Source organism: Pipra filicauda, unplaced genomic scaffold (genome assembly GCF_003945595.2).
Source record: "Pipra filicauda isolate LSUMZ 115617 unplaced genomic scaffold, ASM394559v2 scaffold583_size265894_pilon, whole genome shotgun sequence".
Taxonomy (NCBI): Eukaryota; Metazoa; Chordata; class Aves; order Passeriformes; family Pipridae; genus Pipra; species Pipra filicauda.
In genome coordinates, this window is record NW_024104735.1 from 56,205 (window position 1) to 82,318 (window position 26,114).

Consider the following 26,114-nt stretch of genomic DNA (forward strand, 5'->3'; position numbering starts at 1 on the left):
CTTGAATTCTTGAGTATTTCTTAATACATAGTAAGAAGGAGAGAGAGTGCTACCTCTTTTATTGTCTTTCACTGTGATTTTATTTTCAATCTAAACATAATGATACTTAATGATACTTTACAAATTACATCAAAAATACTTTGACAGGTGAGCCAGAGTATTAAATGAGTGTGGAGGAAAAAGTGAACTGAGGTCCTGGAACATGTCCAGCAGTGTTCAGGACAGAGTTGTTTCTAATGTCTAATTTGTACAGAGCCCATCAGTACCTCCCTGAATAGCTGAAGAATCATGGAACAGGAAGCTTCTCTCAACAAATATCCCTCGATCCAAGATGTGAATCTGTGCTGTCCTTATTGCGCAGAACCCTGTCGACTGAACTTAGAGACCAGTCCAGGTTAAGAGAGACAGGATAAGTGTTTCCCATGAGGAACCAACGCAGAAAGTTGTCTTCTGTGAGAACACTAATTAAACCCTGTTGATAGGAAAAACTGATCATGGTTTAATGCAGAAAGTAAATGGTGCACAAGCAGAGTTTATAGATGATTGCGATGTTGAATGAGTAGGAAGCAAGTAGCACAAAATGTGAGATGAATACTGCATTCTTGGATTGTTCTGGAAGAATGACAGCACAGCAGCATTGTACTTGTTGCTGGAACTGAGGAAGCTGTGTTTCATAGAAGGTAATGTTAATTGAGTTGGGATGGTTGCGATCACATATGTAAGTGTATGGAGTTGGCTGTAGGTGTTTATAGCTGAAGTGGAAGAAGAGAAATAGTGATGAAAAAGTCTGAAGAGCCAAAGAGTAGATCTGATTCGCAGGGAGAGGATGAAAAAATTCAAGTGAAAAGTTATTACAATACGAACCAGAACAGCAGCTTCTTTAATTTAAAATGTTTAAGAAGACAGTTTACTGTAATAAAAAGTGTCTTCCTGTATCATCAGATTTAGCTGTTCTCTTTGATGTTAGATGTATTTTAAAGGAAATGGGAAATTTGACTAGAAACAATTTTTATGGACATTGGTATGTAGATTGGACATTAGTGCTTCCATTAATTCTTGTAATGTCAGATCAAACTGAATTTACATTCAAATTTAACAAATGAGCATTGCCAATTTTATCTAGTTTTTTAACTTAAATTATAATATGCTTTAATATAAACAAGTTTTAGGTACACTTCCTATTAACCATGCCTATCAGTTTCTGTAGAAGTGTCTTCACTTTGGCGATTAGACCCACAGCTCCTTTCTCTTTCCTTGGGAACTGTACCTAAGTGTGATACACCTGCTCAAGAGGATGCTTTTTATTGCATGGAGGTGTACCATTCCTTTAACTACAGTGTTCTCCTTCCCCCTCTCTTATCTTACACAGTCATTTGAAATAGAACTGTGCCCTTACTGTCTGAGTTTTTTCTGTATAAAGGTTTATAGATCTCTTGTGGTGCTGGAATGTGGAGTTAGAGCTGGAACTGGTAACCTGTTCCCAGTAGAGGGACATCCCCCCAGCCCAAAATTATTTTGCCTTCTCTAGAAAATTATACAGTTAAACTCCCTATTTTAGAATGCTGTGCAAATTGCTGGCTTGTTTGTTTTGTTTTTTTTTTTTTACCATTTTGAAATTTAGTGAAGCCTCTGCGTGGGACCCCATTCCCCAGGTTGTATCTAGATATGACATAGTCTGTGTCCTTATCACTGCTCTCCCAGTATGTTTTTACAGAAGCTGATGCCTTTGCAGATTTCAGGGAAAAGCCAAGCTGAGAAAGCACTCTGACTCAGGTGGTTTTTTTCTGCCCTCCTGGAACAGAACACTGCAGCGAGACCAGTTCCACCCATCTTCAAGAAACCAGTAAAACCAGAATACCAGTAGATCACAGAGAATTCAGGTATGTTCATGCAATTGCTACTAGAACATAAACCCCTTACTGAACTATTTGGTTGCCCTTTCTCCTTCATAGCAAGTACAGATGCCATGGCAATGCCAAGGAGTGGAAAAGTCAGCCTTGGGGATGTATTTCCCTCTGGTAGCACACTTGAGTGTATTTGTCCATGTTGTGCTTTCCTCCTCCTTGTTTCTACTATTGAGGCATAAATTTATTTGGGCTCATACATGGTTACAGTGATGCCCAAGAGCTGTGAGGAGTTGGGACACCTTATTTCTGTTGTGATTTCAAGAAAAGCAGAAGCCAAATGACCTTTACTGTTTGGAGAACAGGGAGTGTGCCAGATACTCCGAACACTTCTGGTGTGGTTTGGGTTTTTTATTTTTTCGTGCTCAATTTCACTTTGCTCTTTCAGACTAGGAATGCGACACAGTCACTGACTGCCAATATGCAGTAAGATGTTAAACTGAGACTAGGCTTGTTTGTGACTGGAACTCTGCAGTAGATTGACCTGTATTTTTCAGCACTTCCAAAGCTGTTGTGCGGTGTGCTGCTATCCACATTTGTGTTGGTGTGAGGTTTTTCTGGGGAGGTGGGCAGCAGTGGGTTTGGAATGTGGATGTTGGATTTTCTTGGCTTTTAAGAGTGTTTTTTTCCAAAGTAACTTACTGCACATCTTTCTTCTAAAAGGCCTTTTTGTGAGAAACCTTGCAAATAGATTTAGTAGAGGCCTCAGCTGGGACTGTTAGGGTGCATTCCAAAAGAATATAGAGGAGTAAGATTCTAAGTCTGCATGTGTTATTGACAGCTTTATCACTTCCTACAGTTAGACTTGTGGGATATAGCACAACTGTGATAATTGGACTAGTTGAACTATTGAAGTGGCATGTGTGTGTTTGCTCAGAAGAATGGGAAAGCTGAAGTATCTTAGAAGTGTTTCAATAAGCAGTTTCTCTCTTGGGCCCTGACTGTTTACAGAACAAATTAGCTTCCCGTGCTTGTTTCCATTTAACAAACCATACATTGTAGGTACAAGAAGTGCTCTGAGAACAGTTAGATTCATGTCCTTCAGGCTAGAGAGGATTCTTGTTCTGTACTCAAGAGGGTTCATCTGAGTACCTACTTAGGATGGCACAATTAGACTCCATGTGCTTATGTGGTATTTTTCATTTCTTACTGTATTGACTTCTTTCGGTTTATTTGTGTATCTTTCTGATTTATTTTTAGCTTTGTCCAGTTTCTCTAATAACATGTGAACTCAGATGAATTTTGAAAATCATGATGTTTAAAATGACTCAAAATTAGGCAAAGACAAATTTACCCAATCAAACTGTATAAAAGTAAACATGATGCTTCTTAGGTAAAGCATGTGTTATTTGTAATGCATACAGGCATACAAAGTATGCTTGATATTTAAAATACCTTTTAAAACTTTTATTTCATGTTACTTTTCTAGGACATTAAGCTCTTTTAATTCTTCTCTATAATTGTACAGAAAATTTAATTTCTATAGATAACTGGTACTTTCTAGCACATGAGACAAGGGATCTTGTACTTCTAAAAATCATATTATTTGCCTGTAACATTCTCCAAAGATAGTGATAACTGTTCCATACTCCTCTTCCTCATTAGGGTCAGTATTTGGGTTTATGTGTGCTAAGAATTTGTAGCCTGCTGGTTCAAACTTTTACCATGCTAATAAGAAATCTTAGTCTTGACATGTTTTGAGAGCAAGTTTTCCTGTCCCAGAGACACAATGGCAGGGACATTTCTCTCTGTGCTTCCCAGTTAGAACCACTTTAATTAATCTTTTAATATAATGCTGTGATCTGTATTGACTGTTGTTTATAAGCCTCTCAGCAGAAGTAGTGTAGGACAAAAAAGATTAAGGAAAACTGAAAAATGTATTTTTGTTTTAACAGCACTGAAATAATACATGAGAGGAATGGTATACTTCTAATGTGAGAATTGGAAATGCTTAGAGTTTTGTCTTTTTAACAGTTTTTTTGTTCATGGTGTACATGAGTGTTTTTTTGTTTGTTTAGGTTTGGGTTTTGTGGTAAAGATTAGATAAGTGAAGAGACATAGGCATAGGCCAGTGGAAGTCTGTCTCTAAATACAGATCAAAAATTTTGATCTTAAGAATCCAATCTGAAGTGGATAGTCATGTCTTGATGGTTGAGCACTCAGTGGTAATGTAAGATATACTTAAAGAAGTTGGTAGCTCCTAATTTTTTCAGTGTATTTGCATGATTTCTTACAAGGTGCTGTGGTGTTTATATTCAGTACAGGATAGCAATTATACATTTTATATTTCCAGCTGAGAGACTGGAGGAAATGTATGGTCTTATCAATGTGAGAAATTAAAGGAGGAAGAGTTTCAAAGAGTTTGGACAAAAGAAATGTTGCTTAAATTTTACCTCTATTTCGGTATATATTCAAAAATAGCTTTAAAAAAGGCTATCTGAGTGTGTCTGAATTTTCAAAATATTTAAAGAAATAATAGTGCCAGATGTGGCACTCTCAGTTTCACAAAGCCAAAGAGTTGTTGTTTTTCCACCCCAAAAATTATAGAGCAGATAGCAATTTTTTAGAAAATATTTCTACAGTATCAATAATTCAGCTATTAAATTGCTGTCCTGCTCAGCAGCTGGTTTTTCATATTCTGGAGCACTGGGTTTGAGGTAGATCTTTTGGGCACACATTCATTCAAAGGAATGTTTAAGGGACCAAGCTGAACTTGTGGGAGAATCATTTTCCACAGCAAGGCTGTAACACTGCAAGTGAATACCTGCCAGAGACAGGTACAACGCAATAGAACTACATGTGGCCTGGAATTTACTTCATAGTATATCTTCAACATTTAAACTTGGTTAAAAATATATTAACCATAGTAGAAGGCAATAAGCTAGAAGTCTACCAATTCAGTTGCTTTATCTCCTTTTCCCAGAAATATCTTTGTTCAAAGGGTTAAACTTTTGGTTGTGATAGATGTGGAAAAAATAAGTTTATTCCTTGAGTTATAGTCTACTTTTCCTCCTAGGCTTCTACTAGCTGTGAAGCTCTTTACACGTTGCAGTTTCTCACACTGCTTGTGCCCCTCATTACATCTTGTATTTACTCTTAGTTACTATTTCCAACCTTCTTTAAATGAGGGGTTCCACTGTTCAGGTTCTAATATTGGTAATGTTAGGGGAAGATTTGCTGGAGCAAAGTTGTACTTCATTATTCTTTTTTTTTTTTTTTTAATCACAAAATGGCTCTGTAGAATGGAACATTTTCTCAGTTTGTGTTCTGGGTCTCTGGTTTCTTCACCATATATTAGCAAAAAAAAAGAGAATGATATTTAACAAGCTGTTACATATGTGTGTTATGCATCATTTTGCTAAAATGTGAATCTAGGAAATTAAAATCACCTTCTCTAAAAAGTATTATCCTTTCTATATTTATTTTTATTTGGCATACAAATTACATCTCCTTTTCAAAAATTAAACTACAGTGCCTCCAGCTTATGCAACTTGTCCCTCCATTTATCGTTACTTAGTTTGCTCCTTATTTGACTTCTATCATGGATTAGAAATTGTTTTAGAATAATACTATGTATATGTCTGTGTTTTTGTTTTGTTAAGCAGGAACCTATCTGGAAAATGAGAAATTTATCACAGTGAATACTTTAAGCAGTTAACAGCAAATACAAGAGGTCTTAACTTTTATATAATCTTTTTCACAAAAATGAAGTTTGGATGTCTAAGTTGATACCTAAGACAAACAGTAATGGGCTTTAAGCTTGAGTGTCTTCTGCTTTGAATGTGTTTTGTGGAATGTTTGAGCTCTAACAAAGTAGTTTTTGTTTGGTTTTGGGGTTTTTTTTGTTATTTCTGAAGTGACTGTTCATGGTTGCTGAGATTTCTCTAAGGGAAAAGATGAAAAGTTCCTAAACACAGTCAGAACCTCAAAGCAAGAACATCCCAACTAGGCATTGTAACTCTAGGACTCAGTTCCAAGGGAGGACTGCAAAAATTCTGTGTAACTGTAGCAGTGGTGTTTGTGTGGTGACTGACAGAAGCAATACTTTTTTTAGCAGTTAAGTACTATTCACTTCCCATTTGAAATACAAGTTTTGCTCTTAGAGATTCTTGGACTTTGTTTTTATTTTCTCTAAGCTAGTTTTAGAGGCTATGTTGAATAGGATATTCAAATAATTCTGGCATTTTTCCTTAAGAACTGAGTAGAGTTTGAAAACTGGGTACCTTAATCTGTCCTTCCCTTTCAGAATTGTTTTTTTCCTGACAGATTCTTGCTATGTTAAACAAATTAAGCCATATAACAAACATTTCAGTAATCAGGCCAACATAAAGTACTCATAAATTACCACCAAGCAGTTCTAAATCTGTCATAAACTTTTACTGACTTGCTCACAGGAATTTTTATGTAATTGAGAGAAACTATAGAGAGGAAGTTAACTCTCCTTTTACAAGTTAAATCAACTACAGCAAGATGAAAAACACCCACACACTTGGCTTTGGATCAGAAGAGACATTCTTGAAAAGCAAACCTTTATGAAATCTTTATTATGAAATCAAGTTATGAAAGCAATTTCAAGGTGTAAAAAATTATCAGTTTTCCAGATGTTGCTGACTGTACTCTGCTTGCATATTCCTTGTGTAACAGGGTATCACCTTGATCAGGGAGTTACAGATTTGGAATTATTCCAGCAAGTAAATTTTTCACATGGTTGGGAGCACGGATGTAATGTGGGATATGTCAAAGCTGGAAAGCTTTGAAAGGGGCCCAAGGAGTCACAGTTCCACAGATGTGAAAAAATCTTCACCACACCACCAAACCTGCTGAATGAGATGTTATCTTACATGACATTCCTTTAAAAAAGGTGTAGAAGCTGCAGTGCAATACAGACAAATATCTTAGGAGATCATGTTTATGATATTTTAGAGTGCAAATTACAAAGTAAACTATAAGAGCAATGGATAGGGGTTTTTACACCAAGGATTGAAATATTGATAAGTGAAGTAAATGAGAGATTGTTTAATATTAAACCTATGTAATTAAAAAAGAAGCTTATTCTATTGATCCCAGTGACACAGTTGTGAAATATGATGTTGGAAAGATGGCATCTTTCTAATATGTTAATCACAGAGATTGGAAATTGGTAATCTTAACAGGTGGCAAGGCTGCATTTGTTCAAACTATAGAATTTTGAATCGCCAAGTCCAAATAATAAATAGCCATATGCCTGAGATAGATAAAATGAAGTGTCCTTTGAATCACACCTGGTAAAATTTATCATACCTTATAAAAATGAGAAATTTTTAAAGGATTGTGAACCATGACAATTCTGGTGTTTTGAGAGGTGACCACAACAACTGAGGTGACCTGAAATCAGTCCTGAGGAAAACAGTAGAATGGCAGATTTGAGGTTATATGGAAAAGTAGAGCCTATTCTGAGCACCACAGAATTTTTCTAGGCATTATTGACTGTTGTGGTTTTTTGAAAGACTGGTTTTGGCAAATATTACTGACAGATTTCTAACTGTTTTGCTTGTGATTTTTATTTTTTGTGATTTTTATAACACATCAGTGTTAATACATGAGCTTTGGATTTCTTTAGCGAATTTGATTTATTATCACACCATATTTTGATTTAAAAGAGTTCCTATTCCATAGCACGGGTAGAGAACATTAGATGGATTAAAATATAGGTCCCATTATTGGTACAATGTTGTTTAATGTTTTTGTCCATGATCTATAAAACCTTTGATGATAAAGCCTATGAAGACAGGCAGAGAGAGTTTGGGCTGTTCAGCCTGGAGAAGAGAATGATCTGGGGAGATCTTATAGCACCTTCCAGTACTTAAGAGATGCTACAAGAGAGCTGGAGAGGGACTTTTCGCAGGGGCATGTAGTGATAGGACAAGGGGTAATGGCTTTAAACTGAAAGAAGAGAGGTTTAGATTAGATATTAAGAAGAAATTCTTTACTGTGAGGGTGGTGAGGCACTGGAACAGATTACCCAGAGAAGTTGTGGATGCCCCATCCCTGGAAGTGTTCAAGACTGGGCTGGATGGGGCTTTGTGCAACCTGGACTAGTGGAAGGTGTCCCTGCCATGGCAAGGGGGCTGGAACTAAATGATCTTGAAGGTCTCTTCCAACCCAAACCATTCTATGATTCTATGATATAAATTAAATTGGCTAAAGGGTGAATTGCAAGAATAACCAGCTATCACAATATGATTCATGTCTGCTCTCAACATCCAACAGCACTGTTTTCTTACCTTATGGACAAAGTATAGCTTTGTCACAGCCTCACTGGCATTCTGAAGTCCACTATCTTGAGAAAGGTAGTGTGGGAATGAAAGTGTATAGTATCATTCATACAAACTCCAAGTGTCAGCAGTGGTATGTAAAAAGGGCCTGTGGGTACATAAAAAGGATCTGTCTTGAAGGAGTGAGAAGGTGTTCTCTGCTTCATTAATAAGACACCAGTTGAAATAGTGCATATAGCTTTGGTAATTGTATTTCAGGGACATAATGGATTCAATCAAAATTTAGAAGAGTACCACAAAAAATGATTCCTGGGTTGGGCAAAAGTCTTGCAGTGTAAAGTTTGTGTTGGATTTGTTTTGTTGAATTGGAGAGAAGGCTGAGAAGTGATATGTTTGTCATGTGTGGGAGAAAGGCAGGACATTTTAGGCTTGTCAACAAAAAGAATTATCTTTTTGTTTCCTTGCAGATTGCATCATGCAATGACTGGACTTCTGGATGGGAAACAGGTTTCCCCAAACTCACATTGGCAGAATATTTCCCCCCATCTTTTTCTGTAGTATATGTGGCAGCAGCTGGTATTTCTGAGGTCCTTCTCACCCAAGGACTTTTTGCCACATCATGGGCTGTGGATAATGTTGGCACTTTAGTAGGTTTTTTTCCTTACTTCTTGTAGCAATCAGTTTAATTTTCTAGGTTTTTGAGGTATTTGGCATAGGTAACCATTGAAGTTTTATGTAAGTGTAACTGAGTGAAATGTAATGGTTGTGACAGAGAGGTGGCCATGGTTAATTATCTAGTATTTTTTCATATTAACCTCCACTCATGCACAGCATTCCAAAACACTGGTGTGTTTCAGTAAATTCACTTAATTCCAACGCAGAAGTGTTCACTTAATCCATCACTGATACTTTTATATGCTTACATACTGTCTGGAAGGTAACTTAAAATATTAGTCTTCTTTGCAACATAAACTCAAGAAATAAGTAGTGCTAGTCTCAATTACAAACACTGAGATATTTTTGCTTAGGACATGCCCAAACCTGACATTCTGCATCATAGCAATTATCATTATCAAATAATCACAATTGGAAGAATGAAGACTGCACTGCATCTAATGCATTTTTTTAAATTAGTGTGGTCTATTTCTTTTTTCCTCATGGTGTCACTATAGGATAAAGTTAATGCTTATCAGGTATTCTCTGTACTGGAGCATATTTCCATCTCCTTTCTTTCACTCTTTCTGGATTTCTATTATGTGTTTAGAAAATATGATAATAAATACACTGCCTTCAAATTTGGACATGTTCTCTCAAGCACTGGCCCATCCTTAACACTGAGCATGACTTTTTCTTTTTTTTTTCAATATTAGAACAAATTTAGCTTTGTGTATGGGTGTGGAGAATTTGAGCAGTTCTTCTAATGACTTGAAAGTAGAATTGCAACATTTAAGAAGACAAAAAGGGATGTATCTTACAGTTAAGTGAGCTTTTGAATTTAAATCTGTGATAGATTTTTCATCACACATAGAAACTATAAGGTCCTCACAGAATCACAGAATGGGTAAGGTTGGAAGGGTCCAACCTCCCTCCTCAAGCAGGGTCATCCTAGAGCATGTCGCACAGGGTTGTGTCCAAGCAGTTCTTGAGTATCTCCAGTAAGCTTCATTTTTTTCTTATGCTGTTGTAAAGTATTTTGAATTTGGCTTTTCTGATGGATAGAAAAATTAGTTTTCCTATCCAAACTCTCCGTGTCAAGAGAATATGGGAGAGAAAGAAAGAGAATTTTGTTTCTTTTACATACTGGTAGCATTTTTGGTTGCCTAGTTGTTACCACTTTACTCAGACCCACATTCTCAAATATATCTAGGTACCTGACTCCACAGGAGAAGGATGAAAGATGTGGCACTACATAAAAATTAAGTAGAACTGAAGAGAAATTTGCTTGTGCTCTTTATAAGAGCGGGAGCTAGATATAGGTGCCATTTCCCATTCATGCATTTTGAGCATAGCCTTCCTGAAAGGCAAGGACCATAGGCCATTTTCTGCCTCTTCAGTAGGACAGCAGTGTTTGGGCTGATTGCATTCAGGCTTGTAAGGAGGATGAGTGTGACTGTCTAGTCAGCAGGAAGGAAATCATCCACCAGTTCTACAAAATCTACATCCAGTGCGAACTCTGGCCACAAGTGAAGCTTGTGTATGTGTTTCAATTAGCTGAGCTTGTGGTCAGCCTCTGTCTAGCTCGGGTTATCAGCTCACAGGTGTGAAAGTTAACTAGAATCAGCATTTGATTAACTAGAATCAGCATGGACTTGATAGTGGTAGAGTCCATTTGTTAGCTTAGCAAAGAAGCTGTTTCACCTAATGAAGTTACAGAGGACTAAACAATTAAAGAGCTTTTCAGTAGAAGCCTGAGCATTATACCCCTATGCTTTCCAGTGAGCTGAAAATCCTGTCAATATTTCCAGCCAGTTAAGAGCCCTTTTTTCTCCCACTCTCTTTAGATGGTTTTTTAACATAACAGCTATCCCTCTTCTTATCTAAGTGCCCACATCTAAATATTTTCCCTAATCCCTTTGCCATGTCTTTCACTTACGTACTTGTCACTGCCACACAGTTCCTCCACAGAGTCAATTGTTTTTTGGGCTGGTAGTTTGGAGACAGTTAAGTTACTATTTCTAGATTGTTGTCTTGATGACATCTTAGACATTGTACTCCAGTGAAGTGTGAAGCAGGCCAGCTGAACAGACATGTTGAAAGAAATCTAGGGCAAAATTAGAGTTCTGCACGTGGCACAGACTGCCTGTTTTAACCTAGAATGGAAGGAATAAACTATTTCACAGTTGGAAGTGCAAGTTTATTAGTTGTCTAGCATGCTGCTTCTTTTTCAAAGGACAACCTGCCAATTGTCTTCCCAGTGGTTACCATTTTATGGCCATGCCAGTTTTTGATGCTGAGATGTTGGCTTTAAACTGCAAGGCATGTGTAACCTTCTTCTGCAGGAAAAGCAGCCTCTCACAAACTGAGGTACCAGAACTGGACATGCTGAGTGTTTCTTCTTGCCAGCTGTGAGTAGTGGCTCTTCTGGCTTTTAATAGACACCAGGCCAGTTTGGAGGAGTCACTCTGTCCAGTCTGAAATGCAACATCAACATCTTCTTTAGGAAACCCTCTAGCTCTGCAAACATAGTGTTTCCTCAGGAGTTTCTCCAACTTGAATCCTTCTCCCAGCAGCAGCTTTTTTGCCTTGCATACATAGTGGTACATCCCTCCTCCCACCTCAGCCCACACTATGATTTCAGAAATGCTTGTTAGGCCTTGGCCTTGATAAATAATAGCTGGGCTAAGCTCCCCTCGAGCTTATCAGAAACACTGTCTGCCCCCAGGAACTTATGTTGGCTAATGAGCTGCTGTTATTTAACGAACAGCCTTGGAAACTTATTTCTCCTGCCTGAATAACAATGCACGTGTAACAACATTTTTAGGATTGAATTTTCACAGAAAGTTACTGACCCGAATTGTGGCCAGGATGGAAAATTACTATACTCAAAGCCAACTCTCCTGTGACCCAATAAACAGCAGTCCTAAGTAAGACCCTTTGAGCTCTCCTGGACCACAGTGGGCTGCAACCAGAAATCTCCTTCTGAGTGAGACCCTTCTCAGACCCAGCAAACTCCCAAGTTTGCTATACTTGGAGGATCACAGCTAAAAGCCAGTGACGGAGCCTGGGCTGAGACCCCCACTCCTTGAGGCTCAACCCTTTGCCCTTTGAGAAGGTGCAAAGGCATCCGACCTGAGTACTTCACTGAACTCGAGGGGAATTTTTCACAGGTATTACATACCTTGTACATACTCCTTTAGGTCTCTGTGCATGCAAGTGTGAATACACTATAGCAAATGTACTATGAATGTTGCTCTCTTAGATTCTTAAGTAGGTTAGATTCATAAGTTAAGCCTGTGAGTTACTGTTGTGCTCATTGTAAATTTTACAAAGTATTTTCTTAAATTGTTTAAATTATGCTATCAATTAAGTGCTGTTATGTTTAAGAGCTGTTAAAACTTTTAGGCCTAAACCATTGGTTAAGTCTGAGGCTGAGTTTGGCAAGGGGGTCCACTCTGAACCTTGTGACTCATTCCTTTTTATCCTTACGCTTTTCCATCCTTACCTTTTCTCATCCCCAGCCTCCATGCAGATAATTTTAGACTGACTTTAGTATAGATTGACTGATTTTAGATTTCAGTCTGATTTTTCTCTGTATGCTTTAACCATCTAGTAAGCAGTAGAGTGCACTTCACCAGTGAACTTCATCATGCTTTCACATTTTTATTAAACTTGCTTTTGCTGATACCTTTGCCAGTGTTTCTTTGAGTGACCTAAAACACCCATTCACAACAGCATATTAGAGACCTCACTACCCAAATAATTCTCAAAATTCTTTGTCACCCACACCTCATTTTGATTTGAATTTGCTTATCTGCTCATGTCAAATCCAATCTACTTCTTTATCACCTCTCTTCTTTTGCCTGTTCTCCACCCTCCCACTGTAAGACAGTCTTTGCAATTGGTTTTACAGCATCCTAATACTCCAGTTTTTTCACATACCCTTGCTGAATCACTGTCCCATGCCAGAGGGGAGTCTGTGGACATCTCTCAAACTGGCTTACACTGTATCAGTTAGTGAGGGAAATATTTCCTTCTAAAGTCTCAGGTTTCTGCAAATACAGAAGTGCCTTACGTCTGTTAATTCTTATCTTTCCTTCTAGTTTCAGTTTTTCTGCTCTGGGGGCTTCTGTTCAGTGCCTTGCTGTGTCCCCAAACCTTCACACTTATTTCCTGCCCTACCAGTCTTTCATCTGTCTCATCCTTCATCAGTCTTGCTAGTCATCCTCAGTCTCTCTTGCCCCAATTATCTCTCTCAAACAAGTTCAGCTGCTTACTGTGCCACCTTACCTACTTGACATCTCTTTGATAAACATAGATCAAATTCTTCCCGCAAGGTGCCAGTTCTTCCTGTTGTTTCACACCTTTCCTTTGCATCTGCTTAGAGTTGTGCTGCAACTCCTGTCTCATCCTTTAATTTTAGGGGTCACTCAGCTGCATAAGAGGTGCTCCAGTTTTATACCCTGAAAACCTGGCCACTCTGTACTTTGTGTGCCTGAAGTGAACGTGTTTTAACATAACTCCCTGCAAGAGTCTTTACAGGGTGCAATTAAATATGGGAAGTCAGCAGTTGATTAGTGCATGGAAGAACCAGTTAATTAAGGACTTCAAAGTGTGAAGTATTCACCACGTGTAAACAAAATCTGTATTCCAAACCAAAACTGCCTCCACAGCAGTTTCTGGATTTGCTCAGTACAAGATCTAAAGCCCATGGAAATGGGAGGGGAGGACCTTGCACACATTTCAGTACCCTTTGCATCAGGCCACATACTTCCTCTAGCAATGATAAAATGATGCACAAAGCACTGGGACTGTACAACTTCATTTTATTTTGTGTGCTTTTATAGGATATAAATAAATGACAAAATTACAAAATTTATAACTGGAAGCCCAAGCATATTTACATAAGTCTTTGTTGCAGTGAGGCTACTATTTACTGTTCTCCTATACAATTTTCCTTTTGGTACCATATTTTTAGTGTTATTTTTTTTACTGTCAGTTGACTAAGTACATATCAACAGTGAATAGGCAAAAATATGTACAAGGAACTATTTTGTTCAAGTAAATTGAATACTGTATTAAAAGTATGTCATCACTCAGCGCTATGATTAGGTGTAACTAAACCATATACAATTATCAGGTTTAAACCAAGTTCAATTATCCATTTTTTGGAATATACCAACTGATGATTCTAACTGAAAAACCTCAGCTGGATATGAAATAATAATTAAAAAAACATTAAGACAACCACACAATTTTTCAATATCTCTATAATGAACTTCAAAATGATTCACAATTTGACTGGATAGAACAATATACGTTAAAATGTCATTTTTCTCCTATAATGATATTTGTACTGTTATAATTTCAGTTCTACATAAATATACATCATGGTATTATACAAATACTCCACAGACATTAAAAAAATTAAAACACTTCAAAGAAAAAGTAAGTAAATCTTATTTAATCAAATATTAAGCAAATGCTTAACTTTTGTTCCATGAAAACATTTTTATTACTTTGGAATTTTTTCTTTTTCTCAATATTTTTATTTAGAAAATGTTTTGCAATAGAATTTTATCAACACTCTTTCAAACAAGTTTTCTGTGACAGAAATCTTGATAGCAAAATCCATGGTTTTGACTTTTTTTTTAGAACCACTGAGATTATTTTTTAAAAATATTAGTAGAATTCATGGCTATAGCAATGTTGAACTGCATAAACTATATGTAGGTGTAGTAGAATGACCATTCCACTTTCATTCCAGACTGATTACACGGAACATCCAGTGCACTGATGCTACAAGTCTTACAATTTTCATAATGCTGCAATAGCAGTCGTTTACTTAACTTTAAAATAAACAATATTTCTCATAATTAATCTGGCTTCCTTCCATAAATATTCATATGTTTTCCTATAGTACTTCTCTTCCATAAAAATATCTAATAAATGTTTTCTGTGCATTATTAATACCTTTTTCTATCAATTCATAAAACTCTGATCCTTTGCTACAATGCAAGAGGTTCTTATTTCTGTAGAGGATCAAAGGACATCAATTTTTACATATAAAATCAGCGCACACAGAAATCAGGGTACCTAATTTCTTGTCACTTTAATGAGTTCCTTATTCAACACAGTAATTATTAATGAATTCAGTGGTTTCACAAATAATCTATTTATTAATTCTGGTTCTATTTCAATTAAAAACTGCCAGGATTCAAATAAAAAACCCAATCAAATACTCTACTCATAGGCAGCATTAGTATTAGTTTAGAGACCTTTTGTTTTTTTTTCTTTAAAAAGTAGAATCCTAAAATAAGAAATCAAAGAAAGCACTGTGGCAGAGTCACAAGGGAGAACTGCGTGAAAAATAAGGTTTCTCACTCCTCTTGTGGACTGTAATTTTAAAAGTCTTCATATAGTGTCATTCTTCTGTCAGTGCTGCAGGAAGAAGAACATCACCAGAAATGACTGTCAGCCTTTTTTGTTAGTTACAAGGCCACCATACAGTGCAGTCTTCCTCTCTGCTGGATTGAAACGTTGCCATAAAGGAAAGGCTGTGCTGTGACTGCTTGGCGTGCAAGGCACAACAAGGAACAGGGGGACAGTTTTGTATCAGAAAATTGTAGTTTCATACTTGGTATTAATGCCTCTTTTGGCCTCTTGTCCGGGTTCAACAATCCACGGTAGATTCGCAAGAGTCTTTTGTTCGGATGGATCTATCTGCTGTAAGACAAATGCAAACATACACACGGGTTACCATCTCTGTGCACAGCAGCTCCAGCAGAACTTTTTTCTTTAAACTAACAGAACACAGAACAAATCCTGAGTGGACAAAGTCCTACAGCAGCGAGTATGGTGGTGTCTACACTCCCATGTACTCACGGCTGCCTTCTTCTTCCTGTGGAGATCAGAGCTGTGTCTACCCCCAAGCTATAGGGCACCATAGTTCGTTAAAGCCACGCTCGATCCTGAGAAGTCTGTTTGCTAATGAGACAGACGATAGCATCAGGAAACGTTCCTACTTACAATTTTATGGAGGAAGATTCTGTGGCAATGGATGACAAAGTGTAAAGTCATACATTTTTTTTCCCCGTTCTCTCACCCAGTAATTAAATATCACAGTCCTCACTTTATAGCCAGTGAATATGATACAGTGTGCAGTCATTTTTCTCCTTTCCCTCCAAAATCACCCTATGCCTGTATTTTCACTTGATTTAAAATAGCTTTCATAATTTTTTAAAAAGTTCTACCATAAAAGAATATTTCTCTGTCATCTCTGCACTTCAGGAGGGCCCTTTAAAGACAATCAATATGTAGGCTCCAATGAGCAGTTGTTTGAAACAGCTGCCTGTGCTGCAGTGACACAACCCTGCCGGCTGATGAGCAGAGGTGACACAATGGAGCATTTCTGACTCAACAGGTATTTTATTTGTACAGCTTCTAGTATATAAACTCTTAACTGTATAGCTGAATTTTGGGGTTTTTTGCATGCATAACTACCTTCTACTTACCACTGACTTCCGAATACTAACACGTGGTTTGGGAATAGGTTTAGAGGGTTTGTTTTCAAAGCTTTCTGGGAGGGTTGAAGAATGGCCCCCTTTTCGTGCTTGTAGTGCAAGCTGATAGGCCACTTCAAATGCTTGTCCTAGGGTAAGAATGATTTCATAAGCTAAATTCTGGAACAAAACAGAAACAGTTAAAATTGGAGTGAGATTGTACTATTGTTGGATACGTGAAGTGGGGTAGTACTGCCTACAAGAAGTGATTTGCAATGTAAATAATTAAAGTCATACTGGTAATAGCTTCTTTAGTCTCTGTAATGTTTACATTTGTCATTTGATTTCTCATTGATTAAAAACAATCTAAATGTAATTTATTGTACTGAAAGTAATTACTTCTAAAACCCTTGAAACATTCTCATGGAAACAGGAGTGAAAAAAGAGTGTCATCTCTTTTCAGAACAAGTACATTAACTGCCCCAACTTCCCAGCTCACCCCATATCTGCTGCTGTCATGATCCCACCCCTCTTGCACTACTGCACCTATGTGACATTTGGCCTCGCTCTATTTTGGAACTCTTCTGTTGACCTGTCCTTCTCCAGAGCTGGCAGCCTGACGTGCTGCTTCCCTGGCTACATGCCTTGGGATGCTCACCAAGCAGCACGGGAGGAGGCTGCAGCACTGGTGTGATGCTTCCAAAAGGACAAAAAAGCCAGTGTTGAAAGTATATATTCTGCTTCACACATGCAGTACAGCTAGGCGTGCATGAAAGTCAGTGCACCACTCTGGATGTGTGCTTCAAGTGCTGGGGAAACCTCATGGTTTTGTTTTCTAGAAGTAAAATTGTCTGAGTTTAAACTGCCACGTAAGAACACTCTTGTAAGCAAGGGGAAGGGGGTTAGTGTGCATAACCAGAGAAGTCAGGCTCTTAAGCCTGACCAGTCTGGTGTTATAGGTAGAATATTTTAAATCCTCATTGAATATGGGGAAGAAAACCTGTTAAAAGATTTATAAAGCATGAATGAGGTATCAGAGGACTGGTATAAATATTTTTTTAGTACAGTTTTACATCAGTGAAAAAGCAGCTGTAAGTTTCAAATTTGACCTTTAATCTAAATGGCAAGTGAATTCCTATGGTAATTTTTCTTCAGGTTTGTGGGTTTGTTTTGGTATATTTATTTCTGGGCTCCTACTAGAGCCTATTTTTAGGCTCCTATTTGAGCCTGTTTCTGGGCTACTAACTTTGCAGTAATGTTTTGAACCTCTGCAGAGCAAATGCAAGCCTGCAGGCTTGCCTCCATATGAAGTCCTACAGTCCCCTTAAAATTATTCATAAATCTTTGACGTGATTAAGAAGTTACCCTCTCCTTCCCTCAACCTCCACAGCCCATAGTTGGAAGCAATTCTGCATTGCTTTGAAATTAGGTGATCCCTTAAAATTCCCACGTTTCTGATACAATTTTAAATGAGACATGTCTTTACCTAGTCAAGTTACATTTGCAATAAGTCAGAAAGCAAGGCAACACACTTGGAAGTACATAATTTGTCCTTCAATTGTTAAAACAAAGTTAAATGGATAAGCATTTTATTTCACACCCTACACTTTCATTTCCCTGAAGAAATTCAATCCCTTTTTTATCACATGTGTATACTGAGATAGTACAGGCTAAATTTGGCATATTTAGCTCATTATAAGAGCTTCTTATAAAAGTGCCAGCTCTGGCCTGTGTTAGGTCAGACAGAAAACAATTATACTCCTCCACTGGGACATGCTCTCAGCAGTTACAACTGCAGTTACAACAGCAAGCCAGCCAAAGTTTCAGAGCTTCCCAAATAAAAATGTCTGCCTGATTTGATAGCTGTAGTCTCCAAATTATCTCCCCTTTAACTTCAAGGGAAACTGGCCAGGACCGAGAAACACTGAGGATGCAGTTTGCCAGTGTTGTAATAAAAGGAAAACTAAAGAGGCTGTTATGAACTGCTCTGCCTTTTAGCAGAATGCTGGCTATAGAATTAAGAACAGCAGAGTATAACTGTTAAAAACGTAGAGAATAATATAATTTGAACTGGAGCGTGCTTTTTAGTAGGACAAGAATATTAATCTAAAGACATGTCTTTAGAATCAGCTGTTGTGACAGTAAAAGAGCATACTATATCATCCTGGGACTGTCTAGAGTGGGTAACATTATTACTAAGGAATACATCAGCAAGACAGGGTGTAGTAATGGCTTGCAGAAAATGCAGGCTGCAATACTAGTAGGATTGAGAAAATACACCATCCAGCGAGGCATACCAAAATGTCACCAAGACAGGCTTGAAAATCTCTAAGATAAGCATGGAGACAGCCTAAAGGTTTGCCATGCTGAGCCATAAATCTAGTCTGAGTCCTGCATCCTATCTGAAGCCACTATAATTTGTTTTCCTTTGTAGTCTGTAAAATGAAAAAATAGGCCTGCCTGGAGCCTGAAAGCCATAAGAAACATGTAACTGTTTCTCCGGTTAATAAATATTTGAAATATAGCAAATAGAACATTCACTATTCTGTTCAATATTCGAAATGCAAACTGAACCGTAACTGGTACATAAATTTCACACGTGTACTGTGGTAGAGCCTTGACAGAGGGAAGTCTGCAAATGGAGGCAAGGAGGGCTTTAACATTGTACCTTGTAAAATTTAAAGAACTTATCTGAAAAACTGTATTTTGAAAAAAAACATAGGTAAATAAGCTTGCTTTGAGGTATTTCTCACCAGTAGTACTGGGAGAGTATTATAAGGATTAGAGTTCGTACAGATTCTTGCAGGGGCTATACTGGAGAGGTAAGAGCAGGATTCCCGTGGGAATAGGGGTGGAAAACCAAACCACAAAATCCATTGTGGAAATCCTTCTGACGGAGTAAGGAAACTATTTGAACTTTTGACATGTGGCGCAAAAGGAAGGATACAGGTCTGCCTCCCTGAAAGACGCTTAGCACCAAAGCTGTAGAGCCCCTGGCCGCTGTAAAAGACGCTGGCCTTTACGGAACCCCATCAATGAGGCAAAACCTTTAGGACTGTGGTGCTTCCAAGGCTGCTACAATCCTGCTCCTTGCTCAGTACTGCAGAGAAGGAAAGTGAGTAAGCTAATGCCTTTAAGCAACAGTTTCTGGGAGATGAGAAATGAGGTCAATTGCCTTGTTTGCTTTGCAATGTTACAATTCAACACCCCAGTGCAAGTCTGAGTCAGGATTCTTCATCTGCTTTAATTCAGCCAACCTATTACAATGGCTAATTGTTTTCTTACATTTTAACTGACGTTTTGTTGTCTTCTATTCATAGGTGCATTGGGCAATGAAGAAATATCCAATGGAAATTACTCTGGATGTCTCCAATACGTGAGCCAGAATTTGGTAAGGGATGGTTTTGATGGTTTAGGATGTTATGATGGTTTGTTTCTCAAGAGGGAATCCTTCAGTGGTAGATTTAAGGCTACTTAGTAAGTGAATGAAAGTGGATTTCAAATATTGAGCAATAAATCCTCTTCCTCCAAACCTTGTCTCCTTCAATATTCTTTAGTCAAGATGTTTTTGCAATTTTGATTATAGAACTTTAACTCTGAGTAGACAAGTTACACGTACAGCTATTCTGAAATAGTATCAGTTATGCTGGTGGTTGACATTACTAAAATACTTCCCTATCTACAAAGAAATTGTTCTTGTCCACATTTCCCAAGAAACTGAAAGACTTGAGAGTGATTTTTTTCCCGTAACATTGCGTATATTGTATTGCCATAACATATATAACTTAAAATGCATATTTTTACACCTTATTGTGGAGTTCTACCATTTTAAACCTTATTTTTCTTGAAATGATTGAACTTCTATCCATTGACAAATGAGTAGGATTGCTTCTATTCGTAAACTGGGAGATCAGGCTCTAACATGAGCATTAGATTTTAAATAGAAAATTTAATTCACTGTATGCTTCTGCTCTGAATATCTAGCTATTTTTTATACAGCTTGTACTTGCATCAAAAATGCTAGATCTTGAGAAATAAAACAACACAAAAAGGGAATATTTGAGTAGGTAACACCCCACTGAGGATTATGTTGCAGGAGAAAACTAAGTTATGACAGTTTGACAATAAAGTTTCTGTATTGCTTAAAATAGCTGTTTAAAGTGCTTGGGGTATTAAATGCTCCTCCTTAGATACAGGAAGTGAGCAAAATGTAATTATTCCTGGATCACTTTTCTTCCCTTGCCAAGAAAGGAGATGAATTTTATCTGCTATATACCTGAGTCTATGTTTGTGCTTGATTATTAAACCTATAAATGAAACTGCAGTACTTCAAAACCATTAAGAAGTACTTAAATGGATGAGGAGAAATAATAACCTCACTCAATCAGTCTAATTTCAGCTGATTCACTTATCACTAAAATCTATATAATGGAACATCTTGTTGACCATCGTCTATCTATTTTTAACACAATTTTAAAGTTTTTTCTACTCTCTGTGGACAGTAAAATGCCCACAGAGAATTTAAACAACAGAATATCACTGAAATGCTAAAATTGCTTCTAACCTACCTGTACAACTTGTTATTTAAATTCTCCTACATGCTATTGCTATGCAATGTTAACTATTCCCTCAGTCCCAAATAAAATGCCACCGTTCAGGTCCCTCTATTTCTTAAACTTATTTATATTCATGTAATCATGTTTCAAGAATTCATACACATTATACTATAGTAAAATATTTTTTCTTGAATAATTTTGAAGTTTTAATAGCACCTTAAATTTCTCTTGTGCACAACTCAAAGGGCAAGTACTCCCGAAAATTTTGGACAATAAATCTTAGTCCTAAAAACTATAGCTACTACTTATTTCACCAAATTTAGCTGAAAACTGCATGACCGATTAATTGATGTGTTCATGATTTCTTGCAACAGTAATAATTTGTGCATCCCCATCTGAGAAGCATAAATATAGGAAGAACTGAGTAATTTTCCACCAAAATAACAGGAGTTCTAAGGACTTACACTGAAATAACGTTTTGAGATACGTAGGCAAGAAAATTGGAACAAGGGAATAAGAAATAAAGAATTAATTTGCTATTTTCAAAATAAAGAATATCTTTTTGAAAAGGTAAAGCTGCTGATAAAATAAAATTTCACCAAATTCCATACCTCCCTTAATTGTCAAGCTAAAACTCCCTCTGACATGACAGACAGCAGAGCAGAACAGAGGGATCGGCAAATAATAATGATTTCTGTTGTTACAGACATTTCAAATCTTTCAGATTCAGTGTAGTAGCCAAATATTCCTAGGACCTCCTAAGATATGTAATTAGCTACCTGTGTGGTCTCTGTCAGATCTGTGTTTTGGTTCTTTGGTTAAAATAAATACAAAACTTCTCATACATTTTCTACACATTTTCAGAAGAAGCTTCAGTTTTCCAGTTTATTCAGTATAATGCCAAAAAGTCTAAACAATATTTAGAGAGATGAGTTATTGGGACTGTCCAGCTTAACACTGAAACACTAAAAGTCATGGAACAGCAGGGTAAGAATCACAAAATAACAGAATGGTTTGGGTTGGAAAGGATCTTAAAGATCATCTAGTTCCAATCCCCTCCTGCCACAGGTAGGAACACTTTTGACTAAACTAAGTTCCTCAAAGCCCTGTCCAGCCTGACCTTGAACACTTCCCGGATGGGGCATCCACAACCACTCTGGGCAACCTGTTCCAGTGTCATACCACCTCATAGTGAAGAATTTCTTCCAATACCTAATCTAAACCTACCCTCTTCCAGTTTAAAAGAAAAAAAGAAATCTGAGGAAATCACTCCTGGTGGTAACATCTGACCTCTTCATCCAAAAAGCAGCCTCCATCTACTTCAAGAAGGTGCGATGTGTCCAGGCTCAGAGGGCCCCCTCAAGTAAGTTCCGACCCTCTAGCTGCTTGTTGGGGGGCATGGGATGGACACACAAGGGTGAAAACCCAGAAGGTTGGATGTCGTCAAATCTGTCCTTCCCTGACTGCCCAGGCAGTATAATGCAGTAAAACATGCAGGATGCCCTGCAAACATAGTTTGATCTAGTTCCTGAACCTACCTCTTGGCAGGATTGAGCACTGTATATAAGGCACATGGACCCTTTTCTGATTTGTTTTTTTGGTGTGCACTGAGATTTCAGAATAGGTGGCCAAACCTGCTTGCTACAAACTTCTTGGAAGGTTAGAGCATAAGAATTACACATCAAGACTTGTATGAAAAGCTACTCTCTAAGTTTACAGTCAACAGCTGAGGTGACAGAGATGACTTATTTAATATGGAAAATGAGATATCAAAGAAAATCTTGGCTCTTCTCCAGAAATGTCCTTTTGATATCCCATTAGTCTTTTCATGTGGTACATGAATTATACCTTCCATTAATCATCATATATCCTGAAAACATTTTAACAGAATTGAATAACTATTACTATTACAAAGAACTATTAAATGAAGTATGTTCTATAAACTGACCACATCAAATGCAGTGAATACATGGCAGTAGTGGTGATTAGTCTTCAAGTCTTTAGTGATGTACGCAAATGTAGAAAGGTCTTCGGGGTCTTGTGCAGCACAGGAAATGTTACGGATTTCATGTTCAGCAATGATATTCTGTTTAAAAAAAAATTTGCAATCAATTTAGGAATTAAATTTAAAAGAGCTGTAAAAGGTGTGGGTTTAGATTCACATTTATATTGATCTGCTGTACTGAGGTATTTCAGAAATATCTTAGTAAGAAGAGATTCAATATACCCCATGTGTGATCTTACATAGGTATTTGGAATTTTGATCCTCTTCAATTGCCAAAAATCTGGTAGGAAACCATTATGAACTAGAGTCTTGCATATGAAGCTACTTGTGCTTTGTACAGTTTATTCAGTATCCTTTGACAAAGAGACCTATTTCCTGGCATACAGCTATGAATACTGTTTCAAAGCACTATATGAGCATCTTATGAAGTTGCTGGTTTTTTGTGTAATGATCAAAATAGTACAGTTTCAGTCTACTGACAGACAGGATCTGGTGAAACCTAGCAGGCTCAATAGCCAGGTGTTTGCACATGGTGTTTGACAAATTTTAGCTATACCTTTTCAAGAGAAAAAAACACCAAACATGACTTATAACTGAAACCATGAGATATTAAAAGGCTTCTGATTACTAAAAAGATAACTACAGGAGGATCTGGCAATTTCTCTCCACTTACTGACAAGAGCATCCTGTAAGAGAGATATAGGAAAATGAAACCATTCATGCACCGAGCCACACTACTTGCAACAGCCAATGTAAGCTATAGCACACTACTGAGAGGTGGGGCATGTCTGTCTGATGAAATAAAAAAAAGCTGTCTTAAAGCTTTGAAGAAAATTATGAATATTCATTACAGAAATTGCTGATATGTAATTATTGTGTTCAGGCCAAAGGAACCATGAAGCCAGAGAAGAAGATACTGCAGAGTGGCTTATGATTAGGCCTTGCTTCAGCAACATACGCATTTAAAAGGGTTTATTCCAACAGAAGAATGATTAATTGAATAGGAATTTACTTAGCAGTTATGCTTTCTTGAACTGTGGCCCTGTTGGCTGTAGCTCTAACATTTCCACAAAAGTCCAAAGGGATCAAGCCTGCTGCAGCATGACATCGCAACTGCATCACAGAACATGTGACATCTGTGGTGTCCCAGTTCCTTGCACAGCCACCGCTTACCTTGGTGGCATCTGTCCATGTTAAAACAATCTCTGAACATCTCTGGTTTCCCTCACCCCTCTCTTTCCCTTACCACCTCCTTTCCTCTCCCTCTTTTATTAATTTTTTTTTTTATTATATGCAACTAAATCACTTTAGATGCTTTGCCATATCTTCTTTCATTTGCTAAGTGGCAACTTTCCCCCTTGCATGTAGGTGTCAAGTTATCGAAAAAATGTAGTAATATATCTAATTGAAGAAATCATAGCTTAGGAAAAATCTTAATAAAAAGCATTCCATATTTCAAATTATGGAAAAACCAAGATAAGGAAACTGTTACTGAAGAAATGAAATAATCCTCCTAAATTGTTGCAACGTACTTGATTATTTCTGTTTAATGCATTATTCATAAAAATGACAAAACCAGTACTTATGTTTCAATATATGCCAATTTATAATGACACATATAATCTCTGCTTAACAATCGCTTGCTTTTTATGTTCCTTGAAGCATTTTATTTTCTTTGTTTTCAAATTGATAACTTTTACCCTCACTAAAGATTTTGATGAGAATTAGAATTATACCAAAACCAGGGATTCAGATATCCACAGGTAGAGCTGTAATACACTGACACTGATGTGGTGTTGACAACACTGTAGTTTAGAAGGCAGAAAGAATTAAAGCTTGGAAGGTCATAAAATCATATGTGAAGTATTTATGCCAAATCATGACCCACAATGTAATCACCTGAATTTATGCAGCATATGAGAAAAGAGCTCTGCTATGCTGCAACTTTTCTAGGTGACCTGGGGTTGACACAGGGATTTGCACTTGAGTCAAAACTCACAGAGATTATTTTAATATTTGAATTTTAAACCAAGTGAATTTTAGAAATATACACATATCAAGTTTGTTTTAAATAAAGTATAACTAAACTGAATCTTCTGGGTGAAAATTAGTGGTGAAATTGAGTTTTTCCCTAGCTGCTATAGGACATCCTCTGTGATCTCCTTTCAAAATTAAACATTTTTCAATGCATGTGTTTACTGCTTCCTAGGGTCACTATTTCAGTAGACCCATAGTCTTGTTCTGTAGAAAGTAGGGGGCTGTGAACCAGCTCGCCGTTCTGGGTATGCTCCTCAGGCATTGACTGACACTGCACAGTTGTCATTCTAAAATTGTCTCTCAATTTGGCAAGAGAAACCTCTGGTTTCTCAAAAAGCAGGGAAGCTGAAAGTCAGTTCTGGTTCTGCCAAGGAAATACCTTGGAGAGACCAGGTTTTTGCTAAGCAACCTTCCTTTTGCTTGCCTACCTCATGCCAGCCAATCTCCCTCCTGGCAGAAATCGCCCAGAAGACAGAGTGAGCTGTGAGCCACCAGAAAATTCTGCAAGTCTGCTTTTTCCTAAGCAGCAATTTCTTTCTGGCCTCACTTGCAAAGAAATGGTGTCATGTCAAAGTGGTGTCATGCCAAGCTTCAAGGCGCCACTGAAATAGCTGTCGAGGAATGAGGTCAGGGCCCCTTCATCACCTGAAACTTTGCCTGCTATGACTTGGAATACAAATTCTTAGCTTGGTGGTATAAAGGAAAAAGATGAACAGCCATGAGAGCTGAGTTTTCAAGCACAGAACTGCTAGCTATTTTTGTAATTAAAAAGTATGCATTTATTGCTAAGTGGTGCCCAGCGCCGTCAACTATAAGCTCATATGGAAGCAGTACAAGTCTGAATAGGATCTCACCTTAGTGCTAATCTGTTTTGGGTCTTGAAGGAATTGGGAACAGCACACTGTGGACAAGGATGATAACGCTTCTGGGAGAGTTGCAGGCTATTACCTGGTTTTTACAGAAGGGAAAGGCAGTGCAGATTTTGAACTGGAGAGAAAGCAATCTACCGCTTGAGAAAAAACACAGGACTGTGGCATTATTTACCTCCATCAAAAACATCCGTTGCACCACTAGGCATAAGGTTTCAGTGGGACTCGTGCAGAGTCATCTAACGCAATTTGCCAAACTTCTTTCAAGTTTCCATCTTACGTAAGATTCTATGCACTGTACAAAGAGACACGGGAAGCTCCTTTTGTTCT

General features: G+C 37.6%; 1 protein-coding gene across 4 annotated transcripts in view; it reads right to left on the bottom strand.

The window, feature by feature from the left end:
* Window positions 1-13,624: 13,624 nt before the first annotated feature.
* LOC113993801 (ankyrin repeat and sterile alpha motif domain-containing protein 1B-like) overlaps window positions 13,625-26,114 on the bottom strand; it is a 195,472-nt gene continuing 182,982 nt past the window's right edge. For all 4 annotated transcript variants that reach the window (XM_039387706.1, XM_039387705.1, XM_039387704.1 and 1 more), the window contains 4 exons: window positions 22,822-22,959; window positions 16,330-16,497; window positions 15,453-15,541; window positions 13,625-15,256 (listed from right to left, as the gene is read on the bottom strand). In XM_039387706.1, the coding sequence (XP_039243640.1) occupies window positions 15,220-15,256; window positions 15,453-15,541; window positions 16,330-16,497; window positions 22,822-22,959 (432 nt within the window). In that variant the 3' untranslated portion in view covers window positions 13,625-15,219. The remainder of the gene's footprint in view (window positions 15,257-15,452; window positions 15,542-16,329; window positions 16,498-22,821; window positions 22,960-26,114) is intronic.